The sequence below is a fragment of the Coregonus clupeaformis genome, chromosome 23 (genome assembly GCF_020615455.1).
Source record: "Coregonus clupeaformis isolate EN_2021a chromosome 23, ASM2061545v1, whole genome shotgun sequence".
Taxonomy (NCBI): Eukaryota; Metazoa; Chordata; class Actinopteri; order Salmoniformes; family Salmonidae; genus Coregonus; species Coregonus clupeaformis.
In genome coordinates, this window is record NC_059214.1 from 45,733,548 (window position 1) to 45,751,686 (window position 18,139).

Here is an 18,139-nt window from a genome sequence, read left to right on the forward strand (position 1 = left end):
GTGCCCTCTTCACGACTGTCTTGGTGTGCTTGGACCATGATAGTTCGTTGGTGATGTGGACACCAAGGAACTTGAAGCTCTCAACCTGTTCCACTACAGCCCCGTCGATGAGAATGGGGGGCGTGCTCAGTCCTCTTTTTTTTTCCTGTAGTCCACAATCATCTCCTTTGTCTTGGTCACGTTGAGGGAGAGGTTGTTGTCCTGGCACCACACGGCCAGATCTCTGACCTCCTCCCTATAGGCTGTCTCATCGTTGTCGGTGATCAGGCCTACCACTGTTGTGTCGTCGGCAAACTTAATGATGGTGTTGGAGTCGTGCCTGGCCATGCAGTCATGGGTGAACAGAGAGTACAGGAGGGGACTGAGCACGCACCCCTGAGGGGCCCCCGTGTTGAGGATCAGTGTGGCAGATGTGTTGTTACCTACCCTTACCACCTGGGGGCGGCCCGTCAGGAAGTCCAGGATCCAGTTGCAGAGGGAGGTGTTTAGTCCCAGGATCCTTAGCTTAGTGATGAGCTTAGAGGGCACTATGGTGTTGAATGCTGAGCTGTAGTCAATGAATAGCATTCTCACGTAGGTGTTCCTCTTGTCCAGGTGGGAAAGGGCAGTGTGGAGTGCGATAGAGATTGCATCATCTGTGGATCTGTTGGGGCGGTATGCAAATTGGAGTGGGTCTAGGGTTTCTGGGATTATGCTGTTGATGTGAGCCATGACCAGTCTTTCAAAGCACTTCATGGCTACAGACGTCAGTGCCACGGGTCGGTAGTCATTTAGGCAGGTTATCTTAGAGTTCTTGGGCACGGGGACTATGGTGGTCTGCTTGAAACATGTTGGTATTACAGACTCGGTCAGGGACATGTTGAAAATGTCAGTGAAGACACTTGCCAGTTGGTCAGCACATGCTCGGAGTACACGCCCTGGTAATCCGTCTGGCCCAGCGGCCTTGTGAATGTTGACTTGCTTAAAAGTCTTACTCACATCGGCTACGGAGAGCGTGATCACATAGTCGTCCGGAACAGCTGGTGCTCTCATGCATGCTTCAGTGTTGCTTGCCTCGAAGCGAGCATAGAAGTGGTTTAGCTCGTCTGGTAGGCTTGTGTCACTGGGCAGCTCGCGGCTGTGCTTCCCTTTGTAGTCTGTAATAGTTTTCAAGCCCTGCCACATCCGACGAGCGTCAGAGCCAGTGTAGTATGATTCAATCTTAGACCTGTATTGACTCTTTGCCTGTTTGATGGTTCGTCGGAGGTCATAGCGGGATTTCTTATAAGCTTCCGGGTTAGAGTCCCGTTCCTTGAAAGCGGCAGCTCTACCCTTTAGCTCAGTGCGGATGTTGCCTGTAATCCATGGCTTCTGGTTGGGGTATGTACGTCACGGTCACTGTGGGGGACGACATCATCGATGCACTTATTGATGAAGCCAGTGACTGATGTGGTGTACTCCTCAATGCTGTCTGAAGAATCCCGGAACATGTTCCAGTCTGTGCTAGCAAAACAGTCCTGTAGCTTGGCATCTGCGTCATCTGACCACTTTTTTATTAACCGAATCACTGGTGCTTCCTGCTTCAGTTTTTGCTTATAAGCAGGAATCAGGAGGATAGAGTTATGGTCAGATTTGCCAAATGGAGGGCGAGGGAGAGCTTTGTATGCGTCTCTGTGTGTGGAGTAAAGGTGGTCTAGAGTTTTTTTCCCTCTGGTTGCACATTTGACATGCTGGTAGAAATTAGGTAGAACGGATTTAAGTTTCCCTGCATTAAAGTCCCCGGCCACTAGGAGCGCTGCATCTGGATGAGCGTTTTCCTGTTGATTAATGGCCTTGTACAACTCATTCAGTGCAATCTTAATGCCAGCATTGGTTTGTGGTGGTAAATAGACAGCTATGAAAAATATAGCTGAAAACTCTCTTGGTAAATAGTGTGGTCTACAGCTTATCATAAGATACTCTACCTCAGGCGAGCAAAACCTCGAGACTTCCTTAGTATTTGATTTTGTACACCAGCTGTTGTTTACAAATATACAGAGACCGCCACCCTTTGTCTTACCGGAGCCAGCCGTTCTGTCCTGCCGATGTAGCGTGTAGCCTGCTAGCTGAATGGTATCATTGTTGTCGTTCAGCCACGACTCCGTGAAACATAAGATATTACAGTTTTTAATGTCCCGTTGGTAGGATAACCGTAATCTTAAATCGTCAATTTTATTCTCAAAAGATTGAACGTTGGCTAATAGTATTGATGGGAGAGGCAGTTTACTCGCTCGCCGTCGGATCCTTACAAGGCACCCCGACCTACGTCCACGATATCTCCGTCTCTTCCTCAGGCGAATGACGGGGATCTGGGCCTTGCCGGGTGTCTGTAGAATATCCTTCGCGTCCGACTCGTTGAAGAAAAAGTCTTCGTCCAATGCGAGGTGAGTAATCGCTGTCCTGATATCCAGAAGCTCTTTTTGGTTATAAGAGACGATGGCATAAACATTATGTACAAAATAAATTACAAATAACGCGGAAAAACACACATAATAGTACAATTGGTTAGAGGGCTGTAAAACGGCAGCCATCTTCTCCGGCGCTGTTGGTCATTCTATAGTTAGTCTCATGAAACGGCCAATCTTACACAACATTCAGGTTATCATTTCAACAATTACATTTTTCATTACATATCAGCATCAACACACGAATTCAGTTTAAGTTCCTCACAGTACATATAGTTGAGTGCCACGTCAACCAAATTGCCCGACTATCTGAACTTGTATTTTTTATTATATATTTTTTTGATTCTCCTCAAGGAGACTCCCAGTCGTTTAAACCATTCAACTGGCGTCTAGTCGGGAGAACCTTTTCTGGACTTGGATTCTCACGGAATTAACTCAACCCGACTATCTGAATCTTTTTATCAAGTCACCAGATCCTTCTCTTGTGGATCAAATAAAAGGGTCCATCGCTTGTAGAACCAAAAACTGTAATAGGCTTCTCACTAGAAAGCCGCATTTCAACAGGAAATAAAACCACTGTAACTAGACTTCTTCTCTTAGAGTCACATTTCAACAGTAAAAACCTAAGATTTCAGATATCAACAGCAAAAAATAAAAGGGTCCGTCTCTCGTGAACCTCAACCTCTGTAACTAGACTCCTCCCCTAGAGAGTCACATTTCAACAGTAAAAATAAAAGGGTCCATTTCTAGTGAACCAAACCTCTGTAAATAGACTCCTCACTAGAGAATCACATTTCAACAGAAAATAAAAGTCGGTCCTTCTCTTGTGAACCACTGTAACTAGACTCCTCTCTAGAGAGTCACATTTCAACAGTAAAAACCTAAAGAATTCAGATATCTTTACATATGTGCCTTTTGAGTCATAATAGATATGTTATAAATTTATCAGTAATCCATACTCACGCCCAGTACTACTGATCATAATTTGGGTTTATCCTACAATACAATATGCAGATTTTGTTTTAACAGGTTCTGCTTACCTTTGTATTGACGGCCGTCTAGATCAGTTTCCTGAGGCGAGCTGGATTCCCGGCTGCTCCTGCGGACAGGTCACCCGTCCTTTCAGATCCGTCTCTTACTTGTCTCCTGTCTCTATCAACTTTTATGGACCGAATTCAGAGTTAGAAAACCACCCTCTGCTACCAAGTTTGTTGATAAAACAAGTTTACTGGAGAACGGAGACCAAGTAGAGACTTTCGGACAAGGTGGATAATTGTATAATATGAGGCAGTTTATTCAGAGGTAAAGATATCTGTAAATAGCGTGCACGGACCCGTTCGTCAACCTCGTAGGGAGATATCTGAGAGCGCGCCCCTAAACATTGTGTGCTGACATTTTATACAATAAAATAAAGTAGGTTGATTCTAGGAGTTCTGATCTTCTGATTGGTCCTGATGAGTTGGTCGAGGTCACTTCCATTGCATTGGCTCTGAGTCGGGTTGTCTGTCTTCAGATGTTCAGCCTAAAAGAAGGGATTTTGTGTGTGCGTGTGTTATCAGTAATAATGTGTGTGTGTGTAATAATGTGTGTGTGTGTGTGTGTGTGTTTTGGGAAAATGTTCAGCCGAAAGAGGGGATTTTGTGTGTGCGTGTGTTATCAGTAATAATGTGTGTGTGTGTGTGTGTGTTTGTGTTTGTGTGTGTCATGGGAAAACTCGTGAGTTGGAAGGACTGAGAGACCTATGGCGTGGGTGTTGTTCTTAGCCACCTGCTGACAAGGCCGACAAGATAGAAGTCTTTGTCCATTGTATTAAATCCGAAGGCCCAACACAAGATGGGTCATGCACAAAATTTTAGCCAGACCAAGCTATAACATAATATATTTACTACGACAGCAGTACAAAAGACAATCTCTCTGTTGAGGAAGTAATTGCAGCACTGGATGCATTTTGTGAAAAATGAAACAATTGAGAGATATATTTTTTTTATGCGAAGTCAGGGCCAAGATGAGAGTTTAGACAAATATCTCACTGAATTGAGGACTCTAGTGGCCTTTACTTTGGAGTAATCACAGACTATCTTATCAGGGACAGGATTGTGTGTGGCACATGTGACCCACACTTAAGAGAGCGCTTACTCAGAGAGACTGATCTCAGTTTAGAGAAATGCATACAGATTGGCAGAGCTGCAGAACTGTCCAGACAGAGAGATACAGTCCTAAATGTGCAGGGCCCTGTAGCACTGCATGCAGTCACACAGAAAGAGAGACCGAGAGGGAGAGGAGACCCTACAGAGGGACAGAGCATTATACAATGCAGATACTGTGGACGGACACATGAGAGAAAAAAGGAAAAATGCCCTGCATATGGACAAAAATTTAAATCCTGTGGAAAAAACAATCACTTCTCTACGATTTGCAAAAGTGCAGGGACCAGCAAGACAAACAGAGTCCTGGCAATGGAAAATGCGTTAGCTGACTCAGAGAGCGGTGAGGATGTTCTCTGCATCACACTAGTGCCAAAGTCAGAGAGCATCAACGTGGCGCAGGAGAAAACCACAGACCCCAATGCAGCTCTCTTTGCAACCATGCTGGTCAACAAAAAGTCAGTCAGATTTCAGCTAGATTGTGGTGCTAGTTGTAATGTTATCCCTGCAAACCTCCTAAAAGCCAGTCACCTAGAGCCCTGCAGTCAGGTATTGGTGATGTATAACAAGAGTACTATGATGCCACTGGGGAAGTGCACACTTAAAGTGATCAATCCACGCAATAAGAAAACCTACTGAGTTGAGTTCATCGTAGTCAACAAGAATGTGCACAGGCCCATTCTAGGCAGTAAGGCTATACAGGCAATGGAGTTGATTACTGTGCAGCATCACAACATCCTGGCCATCGAGAAAACAACAGGATCCTGGACTAAAGAGCAAATTAAACAAGAGTACTCTGATGTATTCCAGGGAGATGGATGCTTACCCTGCAAACTGAAGCTGGAGGTGGTTGAGCGAGTGGAGCCCGTCCATCTGCCAAAGAGAAGAGTGCCAGTAGCACTATATAAACCACTCAAAGAGGAGCTCAGTGGTCTAGAGAAAAGAAGGATGAAAAAAGCAGTTGAAAAAAGCACAGATTGGATTAGCAGCCTGATCGTAGTGAAGAAACCGTCTGGAAAACTAAGAGTGTGCATTGATCCGAAACCTCTCAACAAGGCGCTCAAGAGGAGCCATTACCCACTTCCCACTATTGAAGACGTGCTGCCAGATCTGAACAGAGCACACGTGTTCTGTTTGTGATGTAAAACATGGATTTTGGCATGTGGAACTGGAGGAGGAATCCAGCTATCTCACCACGTTCTCTACTCCCATGGGATGCTACAGGTGGCTGCGCATGCCACGGAGCTCTGCGAGCCACTGCGACAGCTAACACACAAGGACTCATTGTGGGAGTGGTCAGAGAGACATGAGCAGGCTTTCAATAAAATCAGGGATACCATTGCACAGACCCCTGTGCTGAAATACTACAACCCAACAGAGCAGCTTGTACTACAGTGTGATACTTCAGAGAGTGGGTTAGGAGCAGCCTTGATGCAGGGAGGACAACCAATAGCATACGCCACCAGAGCCCTGACAGAGACTGAAAAAGGGTATGCACAGATAGAGAAGGAGCTGCTTGCAGTGGTGTTTGGCATGGAGAGGTTCCACCAATTCACATATGGACGAACTGTGGAAGTGCAGTCAGATCACAAGCCTCTAGAGAGCATCATGACAAAGCCTCTCCTCAGCGCACCAAAAAGACTACAACGCATACTCATGAGACTCCAAAACTATGAGGTCAGTCTCCGCTACGTTCCGGGAAAACATGTGGTTCTGGCCGACACCCTGAGAACAAGACCTCACAGAACAAGACAACAGAGGCCCTGTGGAGGTCGAGGTGGAATCAATCAATATGATACACTACCTCCCTGTGTCAAGCGAGAGACTAAAGCACATCCAGAGAGTCACTGAGCTGGACCGGGAGCTCCAGACACTGAAAAATGTGATCCTGCAGGGGTTGGCCTGAAGTGAAAGGACATGTACCCTTGGAAGTAGCCATGTATTTTCACAACAGAGATGAGCTGAGTGTGCAAAATGGAGTCATCTTCAGAGGTGAGCGAGTCGTTGTGCCTACTGCCCTCAGGTCAGAGATAATGCAGAGAATCCATTCCTCACACATAGTAACAGAGGGATGTCTGAGAAGAGCTTGCGAGTGTGTCTACTGGCCAGGCATGAATGCACAGCTGAGAACATACATGGCACAATGTAGCACCTGCACGGCATGGGGTATGAAGCAGCAGAAAGAAACGTTGAGGCCCCACGAAGCACCAAAGCGTCCCTGGGAAAAAATAGGGACTGACCTGTTCCAGTATACGACAGAGACTACATGGTCACAGTTGATTATCTCTCCAACTTCTGGGAAGTGGACCATTTGGAGAACACACAGTCGAAAACGGTCATTCGAAAACTGAAGACACACTTTGCACGCTATGGGATACCTGACATTCGTTACTCAGACAATGGTCCCCAGTACTCTTCAGACGAGTTCCGAAGTTTCAGCAAGGCTTGGGACTTTACACACAAAACATAGTCTCCAGGATACCCGCAAAGTAATGGGAAAGTGGAATCGGCAGTGAAAACAGCCAAAAGCAAAGAGAGCAGGTGCTGACCCATACCTGGCCATGCTGGATCACAGAAATACCTCGTCACAAGGAACAGACAGCAGCCCTGCAATGGTGCTCATGGGAAGACGTACAAAGACACTACTTATAATGAGTGAAAATCTTCTGAGACCGGGGATGGCAAACTGTGAGCTGGAGAAGTTCAAAGAAAGACAGCAGAAACAGGCGAAGTACTACGACACCTCTGCTAAGGATCTCACAGAGCTGCAACGAGATGACAGGGTGAGAGTTCAGCCACTCACAGGACAGAAACACTGGTGGCAGAGGGCCACAGTAGTCAGACCAGTGGAGCAAACGTCCTATGAGGTGAAGACAGAACAGGGACAAGTCTTCAGGAGGAACAGGCGACACCTGAGGAAGAGCAGAGAAATAGAGGAGGATTTCCCCACTGTTGAGGAGCCTGGCACAGAGCCAGTAGACAGAGCACCAGATGACACCCAGCAGGGTGCTGAACACAACCTAGAGGTGGACGCTGCACCTCAACAAGAAGATCCAAACATCTCAGGTCAAGCACCTCCTGATGTAATCAACACTCCCCACACAAGGTCTGGTAGGGCCATCCGAAGACCTATACACCTGAAAGACTTTGTGGGAGGGTAAAAATAATAAGAATTAATGGACAGTCAGAGACAGTAAACAAACATTCAGTTCACATTCCAGTTTATTGCAGACATGGACTACAAGCCAAAGTTAGGTGGAGTCTGCCTTTGTTGTAAAAAAAAAAGAAAAAAAAAGAGAAGGGAACATGTATCAATATTGATGTTACACAGGAAACGGAAACCAGTTGGGACTTACTGTATGAATGTGCGGGTTGACAACATGCCTAGTAAAGTTTGCTTAACTATATATCTTTGTCTGTTGTGACTACAACGCAAAGCATATTGAAACAATGTACACACACATATTTTCAGATTGCGAGTGTGTGATATGGGGGTTGGAGACATGTTTATGTCGACGTTATAAGCAACATCATTTTATTTTATAAACAATGGCAACACTGCAGTTGGTTGCTTTCACCTTACCTTTTATCCCCAGAATGCAAAACACTTTGAAAGGCGGTGACCCGAATTGAGATGAGCACTATGCAAGAACTCGCAAACAGAGTATCTGCACATGTGCACGGGGGCGCTTCTTGCTGCTACAACGTGGTAGTTACGGGACCAAAACAGCAGAGAAGTTTAGCCTCGCACTCCTGGCTGTTGCAGAAATTGACCCACTACCACTGTTTACTTCGTGCATCTACGTCATCTCGCGCTATCTCGCTACGTCAACCTTTAAACCTAACCTAATCTATGAGCTGACCCATCACCTAATGCATTATTGCCCCACAGAGGCAAGAAGTGCCAAAAAACACAAAACACACAAAAAATAAAAAAAATAACCTACAAATAAATGTCTCCTTCTTTCTGTCCCTAACACTAAAACTGAAACGAAATAATATAAAAACGAAAAATACATGTTTTTATAGAACTTAAACTCAATTAAAACTAGTGAAGTAGATCTGAAACTAAACTGAATTTCTAATTAAAAAACTAATCTTAAAACTAATTGAAATAAAAACTACTATAAAAACAAAAAACTATAATAACCTTGGTCTGATTAGATATAAAAGGCATGTCTCCAAGAGGCCTGTTAGATATTTTCTATGCTTCTGTTCTGGAGGTGACTCTCTGAATTATTGTATTAAAACAGATTGACTTTATCACTGACTGCTTTTGTTCACCTGGAAATTCCCATTACACAGGTGAATGACAACTGACCACTGAAGTCACACAAGCCTTTACTCTGTAACAATGTCACCATAAAAACATTTTCAAAACAACATTTGACTATGGAGGTTGTTTTACTGCGAAACAGAAGAGTATCATCAGAGTATCGTGATCATCAGAGGTTGACCTGTCAATGGCCAATGAAAACACAGTCAAATGAAGGGTTAAAATACTCTGCCCTGACAAATCACCCTTTCTAACATACAGCATGCATCAAAGTTATGCTACCATCTGCTTTAAAATGTTCAAACAGATTATGAAGGGTGGGGTTCACAAACGCTGCAATTTATATTCAGCACGGTTATGATGCATTAGAGCACGGATCATCAACTAGATTCCACCGCGGACCGATTTTTTCTTGAGCGGATGGTCGGAGGGCTGGAACATAATTACAAATAATTTGTAGAACGCTAATTGACCGCAAAAATCCCAAACAGATATAATATCTGACTAAAATGTAATCATTTCAAACCTTGCTTACATTTGTAAACAATCACGTGTCTCTCTATTATGCGTGGGAATACTTTGGAACAGATTTCCAAAATTAAAATAACTTGGAGCTGATTTTCTGGTGTTTTTACAGTATTTTATGTTCATTCAAACCGACAATGAGTGAATCAAACACCGTGAAGCAACTGCAAGACAAACCACCATTGTTGTTAGAGATATACAGTGAGGGAAAAAAGTATTTGATCCCCTGCTGATTTTGTACGTTTGCCCACTGACAAAGAAATGATCAGTCTATAATTTTAATGGTAGGTTTATTTGAACAGTGAGAGACAGAATAACAACAAAAAAATCCAGAAAAACGCATGTCAAAAATGTTATAAATTGATTAGCATTTTAATGAGGGAAATAAGTATTTGACCCCCTCTCAATCAGAAAGATTTCTGGCTCCCAGGTGTCTTTTATACAGGTAACGAGCTGAGATTAGGAGCACACTCTTAAAGGGAGTGCTCCTAATCTCAGTTTGTTACCTGTATAAAAGACACCTGTCCACAGAAGCAATCAATCAATCAGATTCCAAACTCTCCCCATGGACAAGACCAAAGAGCTCTCCAAGGATGTCAGGGACAAGATTGTAGACCTACACAAGGCTGGAATGGGCTACAAGACCATCGCCAAGCAGCTTGGTGAGAAGGTGACAACAGTTGGTGTGATTATTCGCAAATGGAAGAAACACAAAAGAACTGTCAATCTCCCTTGGCCTGGGGCTCCATGCAAGATCTCACCTCGTGGAGTTGCAATGATCATGAGAACGGTGAGGAATCAGCCCAGAACTACACGGGAGGATCTTGTCAATGATCTCAAGGCAGCTGGGACCATCGTCAACAAGAAAACAATTTGTAACACACTACGCCGTGAAGGACTGAAATCCTGCAGCGCACGCAAGGTCCCCCTGCTCAAGAAAGCACATATACAGGGCCGTCTGAAGTTTGCCAATGAACATCTGAATGATTCAGAGGAGAACTGGGTGAATGTGTTGTGGTCAGATGAGACCAAAATTGAGCTCTTTGGCATCAACTCAACTCGCCGTGTTTGGAGGAGGAGGAATGCTGCCTATGACCCCAAGAACACCATCCCCACCGTCAAACATGGAGGTGGAAACATTATGGTTTGGGGGTGTTTTTCTGCTAAGGGCACAGGACAACTTCACCGCATCAAAGGGACGATGGACGGGGCCATGTACCGTCAAATCTTGGGTGAGAACCTCCTTCCCTCAGCCAGGGCATTGAAAATGGGTCGTGGATGGGTATTCCAGCATGACAATGACCCAAAACACACGGCCAAGGCAACAAAGGAGTGGCTCAAGAAGAAGCACATTAAGGTCCTGGAGTGGCCTTGCCAGTCTCCAGACCTTAATCCCATAGAAAATCTGTGGAGGGAGCTGAAGGTTCGAGTTGCCAAACGTCAGCCTCGAAACCTTAATGACTTGGAGAAGATCTGCAAAGAGGAGTGGCACAAAATCCCTCCTGAGATGTGTGCAAACCTGGTGGCCAACTACAAGAAATGTCTGACCTCTGTGATTGCCAACAAGGGTTTTGCCACCAAGTCATGTTCTGCAGAGGGGTCATATACTTATTTCCCTCATTAAAATGCAAATCAATTTATAAAATTTTTGACATGCGTTTTACTTTATAATTTTTTTTGTTATTCTGTCTCTCACTGTTCAAATAAACCTACCATTAAAATTATAGACTGATCATGTCTTTGTCAGTGGGCAAACGTACAAAATCAGCAGGGGATCAAATACTTTTTTCCCTCACTGTATTCTGCTCTGTGGAAGGGGATGAACTTGGGACCTAAATGTACCAGTTATCTAGCCTGATGGTTAGTGAGTGTAGCCTACAACAAAGAGAGTTCTGGGCCTGAGGAGAGAAATAGACACTCTCCCACCCTGTTTATCTGTCTCCAGAGAGGCTCTTGCCAGAGACTTGATTGAAGTCATACTGTAGCTCCTGCTGTGTCGCGGCCCTACCCATTAAACTGACTGTTCAATTCAACTCTTAACTCTACATTCAAACTGGGACCAAACATACAGTGTGTGGGAGTTAGTGCATGCGTGTGTGTGTGTGAGAGAGAGAGAGACAGACAGAGACAGAGACAGAGACAGAGAGAGAGAGAGGGAGAGAGAGAGAGAGAGGGAGAGGGAGAGAGAGAGAGAGAGAGAGAGAGACAGAGAGAGAGAGAGAGACAGAGAGAGAGAGAGAGAGAGAGAGAGAGAGAGAGAGACAGACAGAGACAGAGACAGAGACAGAGACAGAGACAGAGACAGAGAGAGAGAGAGGGAGAGAGAGAGAGAGAGGGAGAGGGAGAGAGAGAGAGAGCGAGAGAGAGAGAGAGAGAGAGAGAGAGAGAGAGAGAGAGAGAGACAGACAGAGACAGAGAGAGAGAGAGAGAGAGAGAGAGAGACAGAGAGAGAGAGAGAGAGAGAGAGAGAGAGAGAGAGAGAGAGAGAGAGAGAGAGAGAGAGAGAGAGAGAGAGAGAGAGAGAGAGAGAGAGAGAGAGAGAGAGAGAGAGAGAGAGAGAGAGAGAGAGAGAGAGAGAGAGAGAGAGAGAGAGAGAGAGAGAGAGAGAGAGAGAGAGAGAGAGAGAGAGAGAGAGCGAGAGAGAGAGAGAGAGAGAGAGAGAGAGCGAGAGAGAGAGAGAGAGAGAGAGAGAGGGAGGATCAGAGCTCTCACAAGGGATTAGGCTTTGGGTGAAAATGTTTTTGAGACACTCTGTAGCATTCACTTCTATACTCATTATCTGGATAGCATTACACATAAAACGTTTACCATACTGTCTTCAAAAGTATCTGTATTGCTCCAATTCTGTGAGTTTAGAGTAAGTGTGTGTCCAAACCACATACGATTCAATAAACCTGAAGTCAGTCTAATCCTGTACCACAGGATATGCATTTATATTATATTTAAGCAATAAGGCCCAGGGAGGTGTGGTATATAGCCAATATACCACGGCTAAGGGCTTTTCTTATGCACGACGCAACGCAGAGTGGCTGGATTGGACATATACCACAAACCCCCAAGGTGCCTTATTGCTATTATAAACTGGTTACCAACGTAATTAGACGAGTAAATACTACTTTTTTGTCATACCCATGGTATACAGTCTGATATACCACGGATTTCAGCCAATCATCATTCAGGGCTCGAACAATCCGGTTTATAATACGTTTTACAGAGTCAGTCTGATGTTCTTGTGAACACCCTGATCTTCTCAGAATAACAAGTCCTTCAGAGCAAAACACTGATTTCCAAGGAATGGATTCTGTTGGACAGGTTTTTTTGACAGTGCTGTGATGGGACTCAACCTGCCTCTTATAACTAGTTGGATCAACATTAGAATGACAGGCTGCTGAACAATCCAGTAATGCATCTTTTGGCAAATGCAGGCACAATGTTTAATACATTTGATATTGTGGTAGCCTGCAGGTCAGGGTCTCAAATTTCATATATGATGGAACCGCCTAAACCAGAATAAATATTTTACATAGTTTAAAGCACCTAATGTCATGATATAGCCCTTATAATGTTGGTAAACGCCAACAGTTTAAAAAACTGATGTCAACAGCAAGCATTTGCCTCAACTATCAGGTTCAATGTCCAATGTGAGCACTGCTCTCTCTCTCTCTCTCTCTCTCTCTCTCTCTCTATTCCTTTTAAGAACGTTTTTTAAGATACACTATGTTGCAAAAAATCTAATAGTCAAATTTCTGTTGATGTGACAAAATAAGCAAGTATAGTGTAGAGAATCATTGTACCATCTAAACTGCTGTGAAATATATTTTCCATAACCAAAAATATTGTATTTTCAGCTATTTGAAGCTGGTGTACAAAGCAGAAAGTAAAAGATGCAAAAACTAAACTTATGTTAATAATGCTCATAGAACCGATCTACCGATTCTTAGACTTGCTTTCAATGGCAATGACATATCTACAACTCATATTTCTATGTGAATTTGGTCGGGTCGCCCAAAAAGTTACATATTTAAAACGTGACTGCAATACCAAACATGTTAAATGTAGCCTTAAAAAAAGGTTACAATGTTGCACTTACCATGAACCCCACCACATAGATACATTGTATAATCCGTGTTCGTCTCCTTGGTATCTGATTTAATATGCTAAATGTTGCGTTATTCATTCTCCCGCCCTGACAGCTCGTTGATGGTCAATGCAGAAGCGCTACAGTGCGGATCAACCATAACAAAGAACACCCTGCAGTTCCTGGAATATTCGCTCTCTTCAGGAGTGTTCGTGTTCGATTTAACTTCCAACCACCTCAATTAAATCTGTTGAGGATGTGCCGATATTGTCATATTTGGCAGAAAATAGCCTACATTTAATCAAAGTGGATTCATTGATGCGTCATGTTTTATGACTGACCTGCTGGCGTCTCGTCTCTTCGCATTTGGCACACCGAGAGATCTACCAGGTGGTATCGACCTGACGTCAGGCAGTAAGCCAAGCGTTGTATTTAAAAGCTGTTAGTCACAAGGGCCCATATACAGTAACTCCCTCAGCAAGACTCAGCTTGATAGAATAGAATAGAATCTATTGTTCAATTCTGGACTCTATGTTATTCTGCATACATTCTGTGTCACTTGTTAGTCTATTCCTAGAAAACATTGAACCGCTGTAGTTTACAACAATTATAGTTTCTGAGGTGGAAGTTGGGAGAGTTATAGTTGGGTGTTTCAGTGAAACGTAAGTGAGGGAGGCCCCGCTCTCTCGCTTTCCCAGATGTTTAGTTAATTTCATTCTTTGCATTGTTGTGGCCATTTTCTGTAGCCTGTCAACTATGTGTCTGTCTATCCCTGTTCTCTCCTCTCAGCACAGGCTATACAAACGCCTCACACCGCGTGGCTGTTGCCACTCTAATCTGGTGGTCCCTGCGCGCACGACCCACGTGGAGTTCCAGGTCTCCGGGAGCCTCAGGAACTGCCGTTCTGCGGCCAACAAGGCAGAGTTCATCTCAGCCTATGCTACCCTCCAGTACCTCGACTTCTTGGCACTGACGGAAACATGGATTACCACAGAAAACACTGCTACTCCTACTGCTCTCTCCTCGTCTGACCATGTGATCTCGCATACCCGAGAGCATCTGGTCAGCGGGGTGGTGGCACAGGAATCCTCATCTCTCCCAAGTGGACATTCTCTCTTTTCTCTCCCAAGTGGACGCTTCTCCCTCCAATCTCCTGATTCTGCCTCCTCAACCCTCCTCTCCTCCCTTTCTGCATCCTTTGACTCTCTATGTCCCCTATCCTCTCGCTCCTCCCCCTCCCCCCTCCTCCCTCTCTGTGGATGACTTCATCAACCATTTTGAAAAGAAGGTTGACGACATCCGATCCTCGTTTGTTAAGTCAAATGACACCGCTGGTCCTGCTCACACTGCCCTACCCTATGCTTGACCCTATCCCCTCCTCTCATCTCCAGACCATTTCCAGAGATCTTCTCCCTTACCTCACCTCGCTCATCAACTCATCCTTGACCGCTGGCTATGTCCCTTCCATCTTCAAGAGAGCGAGAGTTGCACCCCTTCTCAAAAAACCTACACTCGATCCCTCCGATGTCAACAACTACAGACCAGTATCCCTTCTTTCTTTTCTCTCCAAAACTCTTGAGCATGCCGTCTTTAGCCAACTCTCTTGCTATCTCTCTCAGAATGACTTTCTTGATCCTAACCAGTCAGGTTTCAAGACTGGTCATTCAACTGAGACTGCTCTTCTCTGTGTCACGGAGGCTCTCCGCACTGCTAAAGCTAACTCTCTCTCCTCTGCTCTCGTCCTTCTAGACCTATCTGCTGCCTTTGATACTGTGAACCATCAGATCCTCCTCTCCACCCTCTCCAAGTTGGGCATCTCCGGCGCGGCTCACTCTTGGATTGCGTCCTACCTGACAGGTCGGTCCTACCAGGTGGCGTGGCGAGAATCTGTCTCCTCACCACGTGCTCTCACCACTGGTGTCCCCCAGGGCTCAGCTCTAGGCCCTCTCCTATTCTCGCTATACACCAAGTCACTTGGCTCTGTCATATCCTCACATGGCCTCTCCTATCATTGCTACGCAGACGACACATAATTAATCTTCTCCTTTCCCCCTTCTGATAACCAGGTGGCAAATCACATCTCTGCATGTCTGGCAGACATATCAGTGTGGATGACGGATCACCACCTCAAGCTGAACCTCGGCAAGACGGAGCTGCTCTTCCTCCCGGGGAAGGACTGCCTGTTCCATGATCTCGCCATCACGGTTGACAACTCCGTTGTGTCCTCCTCCCAGAGTGCAAAGAGCCTTGGCGTGACCCTGGTCAACACCCTGTCGTTCTCCGCTAACATCAAGGCGGTGACCCGATCCTGTAGGTTCATGCTCTACAACATTCGCAGAGTACAACCCTGCCTTACACAGGAAGCGGCACAGGTCCTTTTCCAGGCAATTGTCATCTCCCGTCTGGATTACTGCAACTCGCTGTTGGCTGGGCTCCCTGCCTGTGCCATTAAACCCCTACAACTCATCCAGAACGCCGCAGCCCGTCTGTTGTTCAACCTTCCCAAGTTCTCTCACGTCACCCCGCTCCTCCGCACACTCCACTGGCTTCCGGTTGAAGCTCGCATCTGCTACAAGACCATGGTGCTTGCCTACGGAGCTGTGAGGGGAACAGCACCTCCGTACCTTCAGGCTCTGATCAGTCCCTACACCCAAACGAGGGCATTGCGTTCATCCACCTCTGGCCTGCTGGCCCCCCTACCTCTGCGGAAGCACAGTTCCCGCTCAGCCCAGTCAAAACTGTTCGCTGCTCTGGCACCCCAATGGTGGAACAAGCTCCCTCACGATGCCAGGACAGCGGAGTCACTCACCACTTCCGGAGACACTTGAAACCCCACCTCTTTAAGGAATACCTGGGATAGGATAAAGTAATCCTTCTACCCCCCCTTACCCCACCCCCCCAAAAATAAATAAATAATAATAATAATAATTGTAAAGTGGTTGTCCCACTGGCTGTCATAAGGTGAATGCACCAATTTGTAAGTCGCTCTGGATAAGAGTGTCTGCTAAATGACGTAAATGTAAATGTAAATGTAAAAATGTAATATGACTGCATAAACGTGTCATTACTTAAATAGTTAGTGTGATAAAGTAACGTGTCTCACAGCCGAGGGAGATGGCAGGCGCTGGACAACAGTCTTTCATGTAAAGCCAGGTGTTTTATTTACAGCATGGTGTTCAGTGTTCAGCAGTCAGCTTGAATACATACAAATAGATCCAGAATACTAAGAATAACCTAGAATAAACTTTTATAGTAAAACACTATTCTCAGTGTAGTACGGCTATTTACCTTTGAGCTGCACTTGCTGAAAAATGACATGTTTTGACTGTGCAAGGCTGGCGCAAAGCCACATCATCACAGGTAGACGGACTGATTATATAAGGCATTAATAGTATGCAATAGGCCTATAAAGGCTTTTGTTTGTGATGGGTTAAATATAGATAGATGGGGATGTTTTGTGGTTGCTTCTACTCCACCTACTGGGTGTGGCTGGAACATTAAATGCTTCCCCTTCTCACTACGCGTTCCACTTCTCTAGCATGTCCTTCGTCGCAGAGATGTGCTCGCAGTCTTATCACTGGCATGTCTCACGCTATTCTAGCAGATAGATGAGGGCATTCCTTTCCTCACGCTCGTCCTCTTCAGGCCCTCAATTATCCGCTCTAATGTAGGGACTACACACACACACACACACACACACACACACACACACACACACACACACACACACACACACACACACACACACACCATGTGGGAATGCTAAGTCCGCCTCTGTTTATTGACTACAGGCCTACCGGAATTTTGTTTACCCATGGTTCCCAATGGGACTAAAGGGGTGTGGAGGGTGAATATCAGGGTGCTTCTGTATGTACTGTGTTGATTTACAGTAGAACAGCTGAGACACAGGGCCGGACTACCGCATTTGGGGCCCCAGGGGATTATATATACACTACATGACCAAAAGTATGTGGACACCTGCTCGTCACCTGCTAGTTGTTCCCCCCTTTGCTGCTATTTTATATTTTTACATGTTAATCATTTAGCAGATGCTCTTATCCAGAGTGACTTACTATTAGTGAGTGCATACATTTTTCATACTATAACAGTCTATAACAGCCTCAACTCTTCTGGGAAGCTTTTCCACTAGATGTTGGAACATTGCTGCGGGGACTTGCTTCCATTCAGCCACAAGAGCATTAGTGAGGTCGGGCACTGATGTTGGGCGATTAGGCCTGGCTCGCAGTCGGCGTTCCAATTCATCCCAAAGGTGTTCGATGGAGTTGAGGTCAGGGCTCTGTGCAGGCCAGTCAAGTTCTTCCACACCAATCTCGACAAACCATTTCTGTATGGACCTCGCTTTGTTCACGGGGGCATTTTCATGCTGAAATAGGAAAGGGCCTTCCCCAAACTCTTGTAGCTGCTTGGCCATGAAAACCCATTTCATGAAGCTCCCGACGAACAGTTCTTGTGCTGACGTTTCTTCCAAAGGCAGTTTGGAACTGAGTGTTGCAAGGACTGAAGATTTTTACGCGCTACACGCTTCAGCACTCAGCGGTCTCGTTCTATGAGCTGAGCCGTTGTTGCTCTTAGACGTTTCCACTTCACAATAACAGCACTTACCGTTGACAGGGGAAGCTCTAGCAGGGCAGAAATTTGACAAACTGACTTGTTGGAAAGGTGGCATACTATG

General features: G+C 45.3%; 1 protein-coding gene across 1 annotated transcript in view; it reads right to left on the bottom strand.

Annotated features, from left to right (window-relative positions):
* Nucleotides 1-13,795, bottom strand: part of mfsd9 (major facilitator superfamily domain containing 9) — a 33,081-nt gene extending 19,286 nt beyond the window's left edge. The window contains exon 1 of the mRNA XM_041843917.1: nucleotides 13,459-13,795. Coding sequence (XP_041699851.1) covers nucleotides 13,459-13,545 — 87 coding nt within the window. The 5' untranslated portion in view covers nucleotides 13,546-13,795. The remainder of the gene's footprint in view (nucleotides 1-13,458) is intronic.
* Between the last annotated feature and the right edge of the window lie 4,344 nt (nucleotides 13,796-18,139).